Consider the following 14,665-nt stretch of genomic DNA (forward strand, 5'->3'; position numbering starts at 1 on the left):
CACCCCTGGGCACAAGAATATTGGAAAACTGGGTCCAATGAATTTAGAGAGGAGAGAGAACACAGGACCAGGGTCACTCCTGATGGCTCATTCTATGCAGTTTCTGAATCTCCTGAAAAACTATGTACAAATGCTAGAAATTTCCATTATTTGCTAAATTGATCAGAGTTGCATTTCCGATCTGTAATTTTGCATCAAAAATTGTGCTTCTGTTTTTCGCTGTTTTAGCGGCTTTAACAGATCACGGGGCTAGCGCTCCGAAAGGAGCTGCTCTCGACGACGCGTTGCCACCGGAAGTCTGGGGGAAAAAATCAACTTGGTCTTGACTCATTAAAGACATTAGGAATCTTTTTAGGATGTATACATATGACTAGTTGCTTATCCTCAGTTTTGAACAATGTTGTGCTTCTACCTTCTGTGTGTAGTGAACGTGAAGATGAATTGCCACTGTTACCTCTTAGTATGTTGATTTCATTTTGCACATTAAAATACCAATATAGAATTTATTTACAAATGCTATTTCATTTCCTTTTAATAATAAAAATCCATAGTATTTTAATATTTCTTTGCACGCGTTGCCATTTTTTTTTTTTTTGTCTTTGTATATACATAGAACGGTTCTTCCTGGCATTCTTTACCCAACATCTTATTAAGCTGTAGCACTTTCTTTGAGTGCACAAATATCATGCCAGTATTGCAGCTGAATTCCACAATGCAAGAAGCACAGTTATCAACAAATATATAATTATACAAGCAAATGGCAGACAGCTATAAAGCAGAATTGTAGCATTTTATGTACAAAAATATGCAGCAATTTATGCATATCTGTCGGCACTTTCGAAAAAGAACAATGTATAAAAATAAATATTCTATGCACAAACATACACACAGGCCAGTCCATAGTTAGAATATTCACTGCAAAAGAAAAACATACAAAACTATATTAGTATCACCCATCCTGTTGGAGGTGTAAAAGATTAAGGGGTCATTGACCCATACGATATAATCCTGTGAATTTTTGGTACTTCTGAATAGTATTTCAATATACATAATTAGATTCATGGAAATATCTCTAAATGTTAAAAAAATGTTGGTGTGATATTGAATTATACACCCAAACTCTGGAATCTGTCTGCGAGGAATCACTTCTGTTTTTTTTTTTAAAAAGAAACACTAAATGGCCATTTTTATGAGTTAGAGGCACACAGCTTTTTCTCTTCTGGATTCTGAACTGTTACCACCCTTAGAAGAGAAAATCCCCACTAGAATGAATGAACTTCCTTCGAAGGGATTGCTGTATTTTTTGGAGTATAAGAGGCACCTGAGTATAAGACGCACCTACCTTTTTTGGTGAGGAAAACAAGAAAAAGAAATCTGCCTCTGCCTTTGCCTCCCAGCAATTTTGCCTCATTGCAGCAAAGAGCAAACAGCCTGCTTTACTTTCATTTTCGTTTTCAACATAGCTTGATTAGCACAAGGGGAAAAAAAATATGTTCCAGAATTTACCTCTTTACAGCAAGCAGCAGAGGCCACGCAAAACAGCTGAGAGTCGAAAGGCCAATCCAATCAACTTCTGCTAATTAGGCTGTGCTGAAGCTGAAAGAAGCTGTTTCTTCTTGCTGCTTGCAGCAAGGAGGTAAACTGCTGGGAGGCAGAGGCCAAAGGGTGGGGGCCAGTGGGTGGGTGGGGCTACATGTGGTGTATATGACGCACCTAAATTTTCATCCCCTTTTAGGGGGGAAAAAGGTGAGTCTTATACTCTGAAAGATACGGTAGTAGCATCTCAAGAGCATCTCATTTTGTATCATTTTGCCCTAATCATCATGTACTATCTAATGAACCTGTCATGTACATACTGTACTAAATGGAAAGGTAATATGTTACCATACAACTTTCATGCTTTATAATTTGTTACTATATTCACAACATGCAATAAAACAAAGCACCATAACACGCTATCCTTTGAGGAATTTTTTACCTTATTCCAGCATCCTTGAATTGGCAACCCATCTTCCCCCTACAAGAGAGAATTATAGAATCAGGACACACAAGAAGAGGAAGAGACCGGAACAGGGAGAATTTTATAACTGTAGAATCTGTACAGCACGTAAAACAATTGATTAAGTTAACCTAATGAAATACACCTTGCTTAGAGAGGGGATGCCAAAGTGATGCCAAGTTCTATATTGTAAAATATACATGACCAAACCAGTGGTGGGTTGCTACCGGTTCGCCCCAGATTGGGTGAACTGGTAGCGGCACTGGTGGGAGGCTCCGCCTACCCACCTGGACGCTTCTGCGCATGTGCAGAAGCTTTGCGCGTGAGTGCGCACCCATGAGCGAACCAGTAGCAATGGGATTTGAAACCCGCCCCTGGACCAAACTCCCCATCATCAAGTTCAGAGATGTCAAATTCGATTTCATTGAGGGCCTCATCAGGGTTGTGTTTGACCTTGGGAGGGCCGGGTGGGCGTGACCAGGGTGGGCGTGGCCAGCTTGACGTCACTCGTGTTGGGGCCCAAGCGCTCTGCCAGTGAAAATGGAGCTCAGGAGGGCCATGTGCAGCCTTCCTGGGCTCCATTTTTGCTGGCAGAGGCACCTTGGGCTGGTCCATCACTGTTTCCAGGGCAGTTCCATGGGCCAGATCTAAGCACCCCACAGGCTGGATCCGGCCTGCGGGCCTTGAGTTTGACACCCCTGATCTAGTTGACTTTATGCCTTTCACTACGATCTACTGGTACGTGAAATCTAAGTCCATCAAAATCAGAAAGGCTTCCCACTAATTCCTGTGATGGCTGTGAAATTTACTTCAAGGATGGAGCTATTACTGGTTGAGAAAGATCAAGCCTTTCCTTCAAATGTTCCTGGTTAGGCTTCTGAGAATAGGTCATCCTCTACTTACAACCATTCATTCATTGATCATTTGAAGTTACAACGGCACTGAAATAGCGACTTATGACCATTTTTCACACTTAAGACTGCTGCAGCCTCCCCATGGTTGGTCACGTGACCAAAATTCGGCTGCTTGGCAACCGACTCATATTTATGGCAGTTGCAGTGTCTCCAGGTTACGTGGTCTCCTTTTGTGACCTTCTGACAAGCGAAGTCAAGGAGGAAGCCAGATTCACTTAACAACTGTGCTACTGACTTAACAACTGCCATGATTCGCCTAACAACGGTGGCAAGAAGGGTTATAAAATGGAGCAAAGTTCACTTAACATACTGTCTCGCTTAGCAAAAGAAATATTGGGCTCAATTGTGGTTGTAAGTCGAGGACTACCTGCAGTGGTGGGATTCAAATAATTTAACAACCGGTTCTCTGCCCTAATGATCGGCTGGTTGGGCGTGGCCACGGTGGGCGTGGCCAAGAAGCACTTGGCCTCCTGCACCCCTGGGAACAAAAACGGACCGCGGTGGGGGGCGCCCACCTGTGTCCTGTTTTGGGCCTAGTAGGACTCCCTGCACTTAACTGGGAGCCAAAATAGGGCATGTGGGGACTCCTGGAAGGGGCGGGGAGGGGAGGGGAGGAGCCAGACAGCAATTTAACAACCGGTTCTCCCAAACCAGCCCGAACCGGATGAATCCCACCATTGACTACCTGTATAACTCAATGCAGAGGGGAAATACAGCTCAGTGACCCCTGAAAGGGTAATCAATATGTGAATACCAAGACCTTCATTTTGTATCGATTGATCTGTTTATGTGCTCTTCCCAAATAAAAAGATGGTTTTGTGAGGAGAGCTGCAAAACCCTCAAGTTTCCATTCTCCTTTAAAAACCTTGCCAGGATATGTGTTGTCCTAAGAGTTTCTACTCAGGGGAACTAGTCTGTCCACTTGCTCCATATACTTACAAGATTTCCAGGAAAAGAAAAAGGGAAAAGGCTGCTCTGTGGCAGTTTCAAATAAATTGTGGTTGAGTTTGAGATAAATTGACTCCAATCCCAAACACTGCTGACATCCTGGGATCCCAGAGGACCAGAGCTGGTGCAAAATCTTTGCATAGTAACACCCTAAATAACCATTTTGGCCTTTACATTATCGGGTGCTTTCTAAATCAAACGCCGTTTCCTAATATTTACAGCTGTAAAATTCAAGAGCTAAGGTTCTATTAAGAAGAAGTGGAAACAGATTCCATTGGTACAATGATCCCATTGATGGGAATGAATTATATAGTGCATTGCACATAAACCCCAAAGTTAGAGAGAGTTTGACAGGAGTTACAACTCAGGGATCAACAGCAGGATATGGTCACAAAAGTATATTTTTTTTTTGCAAAGGCTGGGAATGGAAACACACACTAGTAAAAAGGAGAAATTAGGCATCTCAAGTTGAAAAAAAGCATAATCACTAAATTGGCACAGAATGCAAGGCAAATGTTAGGTAGCTGACATGCTTGAGTCAGAAAGCATATTAATCTAGGAATGTAAAGAAGAAAAAACTGTGTCATTCTTAATGTTTTTTTTTTTTTTACAAAATGTATTCCTGGACCTACATGAAGGATGGATATATATGTATGTCTTTTACAAAATAACACCAATAAATGAAGATTATCCTACGGAGAATTTGGCAACAAAGTAATTGGAACTAGTCCTAAGAATATCAGATCGCACTATTTTAATTTTTATTGAAATTAGATGTGTTGAACATTTTTGAAGTTTCACTGTGACAGCCAAAATATTCAGTGAGATACAGGCAAATATACATACAGTATATAATTTCCAAATTGCCCCAAAAGTGAACATTAATTATTTAAATTAGAATATATGCAGACTGAGGAAAAATTGTTAGGTTTTTAAATACCTAGAATTTGAGATTTTAATCCAGGTTCCTTGATGAAATTCTTTATATGCTAAAAGTGCTGTTGAGAACCTTCCCTGCTTCTCAGTTATATTTCCAGTTAACCCGATTCATTTCATATTCCATATGTTGTTCAACAGTTATACTGTGGTGTTGCAATCAGTGGTGAAATGTAAAATTTGTTACTACCGGTTCTGTGGCCGTGGCTTGGGGGGGGGGTAATATGACTGAGTGGGCGTGGCCAACTTTTTTTTTTCTTTTAAAACCATTTTTTCTACAACCTCTTCGGCTGAAGAGGTTGTAAAAAAATGCTTTTAAAAGCCTCTGACGATCCCAGCTGACTTGCCTGATCGGCAGAGGCTTTTCTTTTTTTTTTAAAGCCTCTGACCATCCCAGCTGACTTGCCTGATCGACAGAGGCTTTTCTTTTCTTTTTTTAAAGCCTCTGACCATCCAGCTGACTTGCCTGATCAGCAGAGGCTTTTCTTTTTTTTAAAAGCCTCTGACCATCCCAGCTGACTTGCCTGATCGGCAGAGGCTTTTCTTTTCTTTTTTTAAAGCCTCTGACCATCCAGCTGACTTGCCTAATCGGCAGAGGCTTTTCTTTTTTTAAAAGCCTCTGACAATCTCAGCTGACTTGCCTGATCGGCAGAGGCTTTGTTTTACTTTTAAAAGCATTTTTTCGGCCAAAGAGGTTGTAGAAAAAAATGCTTTTAAAAATAAAATAAAAAGCCTCTGATGATTGCACAGCTCAGCTGGGCATGGGGGCGGGGAGGGATTTTTGCTACCGGTTCTCCGACCCACCCGCTGCCATCGCTACCGGATCGGGTGATCCGGTCCGAACCGGGAGCATTTCACCTCTGGTTGCAGTGGTGTGTTCAATTAATTTGTGTATTTTAAAAACTTACATGGATGATTAAGGGTTTAAATTTGTCCCTTTTGAAATGAAGGAAAGGTGGAATTATCCAATACTGTATGTTTTTACCAAACAATGCTCAAAATAAGATAGGAAAAGCAACTTATTTTTTGCATTTTTTCTATAACAATTTCTATCGTTGTATGTTTCTGTCACTTCAGGGAGGCTTCTCATTTTTATGAAAACAAACTAAACCAAATGATTTCCATGTGTTCATTCCCCCCCCCCCCACCAAATAAATAGTAGAATGACTGTCGGGATCTTATTCCCAAATGAAGCAAACTGTTCCAACATAATATAGAAAGAGTTGGTGCAGAAAGGGTTAACAGTCCTATCAGAACACCTGGTGATTATTTCAAAGCAAAATAAGCTAAACACAAGTGACATTTGTTATGTTTCATTGTATTTTGTTTATGATTATTTTATCTGAGTGTTGTCCATGATCTTAGTTGTATGAATGAAAGAATTTTAAAAAATAAGTGGATACTATAGCACTGGCACTTAGACTTAAATACCGCTTCACAGTGCTTTTACAGCCTTCTCTAAGCGGTTTACAGAATCAGCCTACCGCCCCCAACAATTTGGGTCCTCATTTTACCCACCTTGAGCCTGGTGAGATTCGAACTGCCAAATTGCAGGCAGCCGGCAGACAGCAGAAGTAGCCTGCAGTACTGCACTCTAACCACTGCGCCACCGAGGCTCATATTATCACCTCTGAGAGGAGATTCTTGACTGGAAAAACAAAAAGACTGCTCCCATAAATAAGAGCAAGAACAAATGATATATAAATGACCCAAATGACTGTCGGCCCCTAGGGGGAGAGCCTTCTCTGTGGGGGCACCTACGATTTGGAACGAGCTCCCCCCGGAGATACGTAGGATCCCGGATCTGCGCACCTTCCGCCGCGCGCTTAAGACTTTTCTATTTTATCAAGCTGGCCTGGCCTAAATCTTCCCCCTTTTTAAATGTGGAAATTTTAAATTTTAAATTCGTCTTATTTATAGGGTCATGGGTAAGGCGTTTTAAATTGGGGAGCCATTTTGGATTTAATTCTGTTTTAAACGTATTTTAATGTTTATATTGTATGTTTTTTAATTTTGGCTGTTCACCGCCCCGAGTCCTTCGGGAGAGGGGGCGGTATAAAAATCTAATAAATAAATAAATAAATAAATAAATTTGTGGATTTTGGCTGGCGGGTTTTCAGAGAGCCCTCTTCCCTCCATCTGGATCAGCCAGGTGTTTTGGGTGCAGACTGAGGTTTTAGATGAGTAAACAAGAAATGTTATAAGAGTAAGGTTAAGCAAGAAGTAAAGCAAGTATGAAGCTTTTTAAATTCAGGATTGACTCTTGTAGGGCAAGAAAAATGGTAGTAGCAACTATGTCATTTTCAAAGCAGTCATGACCAATGCTTTGGGTGCTTCTGGACCCATGTCTGCTGTGTAATTATACTCCATCCATAATGGAGATTCTGACACTCATCTTCCATTCAAATCTCTGCCTGGTTTCCTATAGCCAGGGATGGGCTGCTGGGGGTTCTCAGGGGTTCGGGAGAACCTCTAGCTAAGATTCTGTGCAGTTCGGAGAACCCCCAAATCCCACTCCTGGCTGGCCCAACCCACCCCTCCCTTCCCAGGAGTCCCCATGCAGCCCGTTTTGGATGTAGGTAAGTGCAGGGCGCGTGCGGAGGCTCGGGGAGGGCGAGGCCTACTGGAAGTTTTGGAAACAGGCTGGTTTCCGGCCTCCAGAGGGCCTCCGGAGGCTGGGGAGGCCGTTTTCGCCCTCCTGAAGGCTTGAGGAAACCCCCTGGAGCCCGGGGAGGGCAAAAACGCCCCCTGCTGTGGTGCAGGAGGCCGATTAGGCCACACCCACCATGGCCACGCCCACCCAGCAACTGGGCAGAGAACCCCTTGCTAAAATTTTTGAAGCCCACTCCTGCCTATAACCCCCCGCTTCCATCTTTTATCTCAGTTTAAAAAACGATTGTTGAAAGAATGGAAATATCTGCCTAGAAGCACCCTGAGCATCAATGATCTGGAAAGCCGCTAGAAAAGAAAGGAAAGGGACATTGCACGAGCAGGTGAACCAACACAATCTAGAACATGCCGGAAAGGGAAGGTAACACCATACCAATGGGCAAGGGGCATCCAGCCCGTCCAGCCCTGGTAACCCCGGCTCACCCTTCTCGCCTTTAAAACCTCGGAGTCCCTGTTCATGAAATCAACCGCTAGAATTACTTTAGTCAGTGTAGATGATCTGCATTTTCTGGCTGGAGAAACTCTGTCAACAATTATGTACTTGCACTTATGTAAATGCACTTAGCTTACAGCCCCAGGATATTTGTACATCATGGTGAAAAAAAAGATAAGCCACTTTTTTTCTGGAATAACCAGAAAGTATTGCTAAATTGTAAAAAGTTGGAAAATATGCTTTCCTTCTGGATATAGAAGGTAAAGAATCAACTGTAAAAGTTTCTACAAAATGGTCCATGTTTGAAATTAATCCCCAAAAGCTATGGGGGGGATGTGGTTAAAAAGACCATTAATAAAATAGTTTTATATCAAGAATGTTCTCTTTTTCTTCACACTACGATCATGTTGTGGTCTGCTGGGATCATAAACTGAGCGCATTGCATCATTATCAACTATACATTAATTACATCATTTATGAACCAATCATGGGGGAAAAAAGAAGGCGTTTTAGATTTGATTTAGGGCATGTTCACCCCAATAACTACAACCTCGAGTGATGACTTGAACATATTGCAGATCCAATTGCAGTCCACAACTTTCATATTGTATCATGACACAACAGTGCAACACAATTCACCTACACTCAAACGACAATGTGCAGGTGAATTGGCCTTAATGTTTAAAGAAGCGAGTGAAGAAAGCTTACATTTTTCTACTTTTTTTGGGAATCCAGGTGCTTCAAAAACTTCATTTGTATTTCTTTCCATACCAAATTGTACAGATGAATGAAGTCAGTCTTGTACTGCAAGCAATTAAAGGTAAAGGTTCCCCTCGCACGTATGTGCTAGTCGTTCCCGACTCTAGGGGGCGGTGCTCATCTCTGTTTCTAAGCCGAAGAGCCAGCGCTGTCCGAAGACGTCTCCGTGGTCATGTGGCCGGCATGACTAAATGCCGAAGGCACATGGAAGGCTGTTACCTTCCCACCAAAGGTGGTCCCTATTTTTCTACTTGCCTTTTTTACGTGCTTTCGAACTGCTAGGTTGGCAGAAGCTGGGACAAGGAACGGGAGCTCACCCCATTACGCGGCACTAGGGATTCGAACCACTGAACTGCCGACCCTTCGATCGACAAGCTCAGCGTCTTAGCCACTGAGCCACCGCATCCCTTGCATGCAATTACTAGTGCCCAAAGGTGCTTTTTCAAAAGGCAACTGGATTTTCTTGGGTTTTTTTTCACTTCTCGTGAAGTGAAATGTTTTCAAGGAAAAACCCAAGAAAGTCCAGTTGCCTTTTGAAAAAGCACCTTTGGGACAACGAGGACCGATTGAGAATCTCCACAGACAAATGACTAATGCCTTCACTCCTTCTTTTTTCCCCTGTGGTTAAATTTAAAACAATACATGTGATCAAACGAAACATACCAACGGACAGGGTGCGTCTAATCCAGGTGCTCCTTGGTCTCCCTTATCCCCCTTAGGCCCCCTGGAGCCTTTCTTGCCCCTTTCCCCCTGTGAATAATAGTTTATTAAAAAAAAAAAAAAGACATAAACGGACCATCTAATCCACGTTTGCGTTATAGAAACAAAATATAACACGATAAGAATCATCACTCCAGAGGCTTCATTCTTTTAAGCTTTTGCAGGAAACAGTTTTTCACGGACAACTGGGGAACGTTACTTTCGCGTTGAGGCGAATGCAGTTCAAGCCACGTTTTAAATTTCAGATCAGGAGAAGGAAAGGGATTTGTGCTTCCACGTTCACTCATCAGATAGCGAGAGTGAGGCCAAGATGTTCGAAAGTCAGGCCAGGGGAACAATAGCTTCCTGTGGTTTTTCAGCATTCGTTCTCTTACATTTGGTGGGAATTTCTGGTCTAAGGGAGACCCAAGGAGATAATAAATGATTTGATTTCATGGAAGTCATTGGCCTTTCCCCCCCCCGGATGGTCAGTCATAAGCAAAAAACCAACTGTAAGGACGTGTAACTAGATGCTCTTTTTTCTCCCAGGACAAATATATCTCGGCTGAGCCTTTGAATGAGAATGAGAGGGAGTGAGCAGCAATTTCAGAATACTGCTGTCACTGGGCATTTCCTCCCATGAACAGATAAGTCCCCTCAGCAACTTGCCTGCCTTGGGTCTTCTGCCTTGGGTGGGGGTTGGACTAAAAGACCCCCAAGGTCTCTCCCAGCCCTATGATTCTATATGTGTGCCTCTTTATTTTTTATTTATTTATATTTATTTTATCTCGAATTTATATACTGCACCTTCTCCCGAAGGGACTCAGGGCGGTGTACAGCCAGATAAAAAACATACAATATAAACATTAAAAAGAGTTAAAAGGATATATATTAATTTGGCCCCAATTTAAGATAACAGACCAATTAAAAAATATTAAAAAATAAGTTAGGCCAGCCCGGCTTGCTGGAAAAAGAAGGTTTTAAGGGCACGGTGGAAGGCACTGAGGTCTTGGATTCTCCTTATCTGTGGGGGCAGCTGATTCCAGAGGGTAGGTGCCCCCACAGAGAAGGCCCTCCCCCTGGGGGTCACCAGCCTACATTGTTTGGTTGATGGCACCCCGAGGAGGCCCTCTCTGTGGGAGCGCACAGGTTGGTGGGAGGTCATCGGTAGCAGCAGGCGGTCTCGAAGATATCAAAGATATTTATCCTAGCTTTATTTCAAATTAAGGGTAATGATTGGTGGACATTTTCTCATCAGCTGATTAGTTTCTTGGAGGAAGAGAATCCATCAATCCCTTTCCTTAACATGTCCTGCATACATAGAAAACTACTTTTACCAGCACCTTCTTGACAGGGTCTAGGACAGTGTCGGCGAATCTTTTCGGCACTGAGTGCAGAAATGGGAGTGCGTGCCGACATGCCGTAAACCAGGAGGGCAGCTGCCCAGAAGATGATATTCCAGTTTCCGGCGTGTGCATGTGCACCGGCCACTTGGTCTTCCTGTTTCTGGGGCACATGTGCACATGAAGACCAGCTGGCCGGTGCACATGCGCACACTAGAAACCAGAAGAGGAGCTGCCCTGTGCGTATGTGCATGCTGGGAAGATGATCTTCCGGTTTCTGGCACACACATGTGCGCCAGCCACCTGGTCTTCCAGTTTCTGGCACACATGCGTACATGAAGACCAGCTGGCCAGTGTGTATGCTGGAAACCGGAAGATCATATTCCTGGTGTGCGCATGCGGCTGCTCTTCCGGTTTCCAGGGATCCCGCGTATGCCAAGACCACCTGGCTGCTGCGCCGGAACCCGGAAGAAAAATGGGCGACGGATTGTGTGCCCGGAGATGGCTCTCCGTGCCACTTCCGGCACGTGTGCCATAGGTTCACCATCATGGATCCAGGACAACTCGTTGTGGTCAACTCACCATGGCTTAGGACCTGGTTATCTACGGGATCGCCTGCTGCCACCAGTAGCCTCCCACCGGCCGGTACGCTCTCATAGAGAGGGGCTCCTCCGGGTGCCGTCGGCCAAACAATGTCGACTGGCAGTCCCCAGGGGGAGAGCCTTCTCTGTGGGGGCACCTACTATCTGGAATGAGCTCCCCCTGGAGATACGGAGGATCCCGGATCTACGCACCTTACGCCGCACTCTCAAGACCTTTTTATTCCATCAGGCTGGCCTGGCCTAATTTTTCCTTTTTCTCCCTTTTTAAATGCAAATTTTAATTCATTTTTACTTTATTGGGGTGTTTTAAATCTGTCTTCGGCCAAATTGTTTAATTCGGTTTTATTCTGTTTTTTAAATTTTGTATTTATGTGTTTTTATCTTGTGGGTGTTCACCGCCGTGAGTCCTTCGGGAGTAGGGCGGTATATAAATAAACTAAACTAAACTAAACTAAACCATGGCCAACTTGCCATGGCCAACTGGTGGCGGGACAACGTACCACAGCCAATTCGCTGCGGGACAACTCGCTGCAGACAGTTCCAAGTGGGATAACTCAACATGATAAATATTATCTGTGACTGTTCCTTCGACATTATTTCCATTGACAAAAATGGAAATAATGTTGAAGAAACACTGGCAGATAACATTTATCCCATTGGGTTATCCCACCTGGAATTGTCCATGGCGAATTGTTCTGTGGCAAAATGGCTGTGCCGAGATTGCCACAGATAGTTGGATGTGGTCAGATGGCTGTGGCAAGATGGCCGCAGTGAGTTGGCTGCAGTGAATTGTCCCATTCCGTTCTGGACATGATGGAGACTGGCAACGAGGACATCAAATCCTACGCAGGTAGAATTTCCTGCTGACATAAGATGGACAGATGGGCCCTTTAACTGAGCCATTTAAATACCCCACGATCTGATTTGTGCCTAGTCCGTATGGATCACTTATAATTGGACAGATCAACTACTAATATTAGCTCCATTTTTTCAAGAAGAAATGTAAGAGGCATTTTTAAAGTTGACTTGCTTCCTGAAAAGAATACAAGCTAATGTTAGCGCTGAACTGTTATTTTAAAAAGCTCAAAATATCAGTTTTTAAACGGATAGGCAGCCAGGGCCTATTGTGATTTTGATTTCACAGGAGAGGTAAGTTAGCAGAGCAATTTAAATCTGTGGTGTCCTATTTAACTTCTTGAAGTTGAACCTCAATGGGATAAAAATAGACTGTGGGCCTGATGCCAACGTCCTGCATAAAGCTGAAAAACCACCTTGGATGTCTCTGAGGTCAGTCTATTTTGAGCAGAGCCAACATCAAGCCAAGGACCAATATTTACTAAGAGAATGATATTCCCTTTCTAGACCAATTTAGAATGTCAGTCACATATGCAAGTTTTGATAGCGTGCTTTTGGATGTAACATGTAAGTGGGACTGCCGGGAAGGAAATTTCATTTAGTATTTGGTATAAGGATTAGATGACAACATAAAATTAGGTCAAAGTAGATTTTTCCCACTCTTTGTTTTTAATTTCAGAGGGGTGAAATGAACGGGATTGAAACAATAAACTGGCAGGAGGAGGAAAAAAAAATGGATGGGAAAGGAGAGGTCACCCAGGATCAAACGCTGGCATGGAGGAAGGATAATCCAGGAGGAAATGCAGAATGGGTTGCGCAGGAAGAGGAGGAAGGACTCAGGAGAAAAGGCAGAAGAGCAGGAAGGGATAAGGGGGACAAAGGCGGACCTGTGGAAGCAAGGAAAAGACACACGCGCAAACACACAAGTAGACAGAAGAAAAAGAACAAATTGAATCAACAAATTCCACTTGAACAGATAGCTTAAGCATTGATATTTTTTCAGTTGGTTTGCTCCAAGAACATCCTGCTCTCCCTATCTCTTATTATGTGGACCATACCGTTTCAACTCTGTAGTGTTAAGAGATTATCGGATCCTTCAGAGCAGTGATGAAATCCCCACCCCCACCCTGGTTCTATCCGGCTTGCCGAACCGGTAGCGTCGGCGGCGGGAGGCTCCGCCCACCCGCTGGGATGTCATTAGGTCCCATATTTTAACCATCTGCGCATGCGCAGAAGGTTCTGCTCATGCGCAGAAGAGGGGGAGGTGTGCTCCCGCGCGGGAGCGCACTCAAACCAGCAGTGAAGGCAAAAAGATTTCACCGCTGCTTCAGAAGTAACAATGGGCTGGAACTGCAGAAAAGAAATGCCCAACTTGCAAGTAAGGCAATTTGGGGGGGTCAGAATTAGAACCTGCTACTATGGCTTAGAGGTGGAGCTCTTGCCTCACAATCAGGAGGCTTTGAGTTTGATCCTAGGTAGAGGCAGATATTTTTCTCTTTGGGCACAATGAGAATATATCTAGTGAAAAAAAACTCTGGATTGGTGACGGGAAGGGCATCTGGCCAGTAAACACTCTGCTAGCTCTATTCAGTTGCCCAGACTCCTCTCCACAAGGGATTATGGGGTCGTTAAAAGAAGATGATGAATTAGAACCTGCTACTGGATCTCTCTCTCCTTTGCTGGTTCTTTCTGACTGTTTTCCTCCCAGGAAACAAAACTACCATGAAGAAGAGGAGAGAGCACCAGTGTCAAATTAAGGGTCCTGAACTATCTGGCATTTTTTCACCAGCTTTTCATGCGGCTTCCACAAATATTGAACCAGTCCAGCATGATGAGTGCAGAATTAGGCTACTCCTACATTTACAGGACAATGTCTCAATTTCTAAGAAGCTAGATTGTCTTTTTGGGGGGCTGAGAATGGATGTGTACTAAGCATTAGGCTTTTTAACATGTAAAAAAAGACTAAGGACATGTTTTCAGTATTAAACACTAAGTGACTATTTCTGCATGGTAGATATTTGGTCTAGGAATTCAAACCCTTCTATCTAATTAGTTGGTAAACACACCACCCACACAGGCTACAATATGAAACTTTGGATTTCTGCTCCTAGTAAACATCCTTGCATTCCCCCCCCCCTTGCATTATGAGCCATAGCTAAAACAAGTCTAATTTCTCCCAGTGGCTTATTCCAATTAAACATATGATTTCTTTCCAGATTTATCATCCAGCTGGACGGTGGTTTATCTGATTCTACTCGAAGTCTCATTAGTCAACCAGTTTGTTGGAACGAAATCCAAACTTTAGTTAACAAAGACTGGATGTTGTGTTTTCAAATGCTATACAAATTGAAAACCAACTAAAAAAACATCAGGGCGTTGCTAGGTTACTTAGTATGGAGCCATTCTGATATTAAAGGCTGTATTTATATCTAGAAGGAATTATGGAACATAACTAGAAGTAGAATGATTAATATGTGATGTCTACGGGATCAAAATGAATCAAGGCA

The 14,665-nt window shown here is 43.3% G+C and overlaps 1 protein-coding gene across 50 annotated transcripts in view; it reads right to left on the reverse strand.

Moving 5' to 3' along the window:
• Nucleotides 1-502: 502 nt before the first annotated feature.
• COL13A1 (collagen type XIII alpha 1 chain) overlaps nt 503-14,665 on the reverse strand; it is a 134,777-nt gene continuing 120,614 nt past the window's right edge. For 46 of the 50 annotated variants that reach the window (XM_087872237.1, XM_087872232.1, XM_087872224.1 and 43 more), the window contains 3 exons: nt 9,323-9,409; nt 1,979-2,017; nt 503-915 (listed from right to left, as the gene is read on the reverse strand). In XM_087872237.1, coding sequence (XP_087728363.1) covers nt 913-915; nt 1,979-2,017; nt 9,323-9,409 — 129 coding nt within the window. In that variant the 3' untranslated portion in view covers nt 503-912. The remainder of the gene's footprint in view (nt 916-1,978; nt 2,018-9,322; nt 9,410-14,665) is intronic. The other 4 variants (XM_087872210.1, XM_087872201.1, XM_087872230.1 and 1 more) reach the window with 1 other exon arrangement.

This window comes from Pantherophis guttatus, chromosome 6 (genome assembly GCF_059756535.1).
Source record: "Pantherophis guttatus breed Tessera chromosome 6, ASM5975653v1, whole genome shotgun sequence".
NCBI lineage: Eukaryota > Metazoa > Chordata > Lepidosauria > Squamata > Colubridae > Pantherophis > Pantherophis guttatus.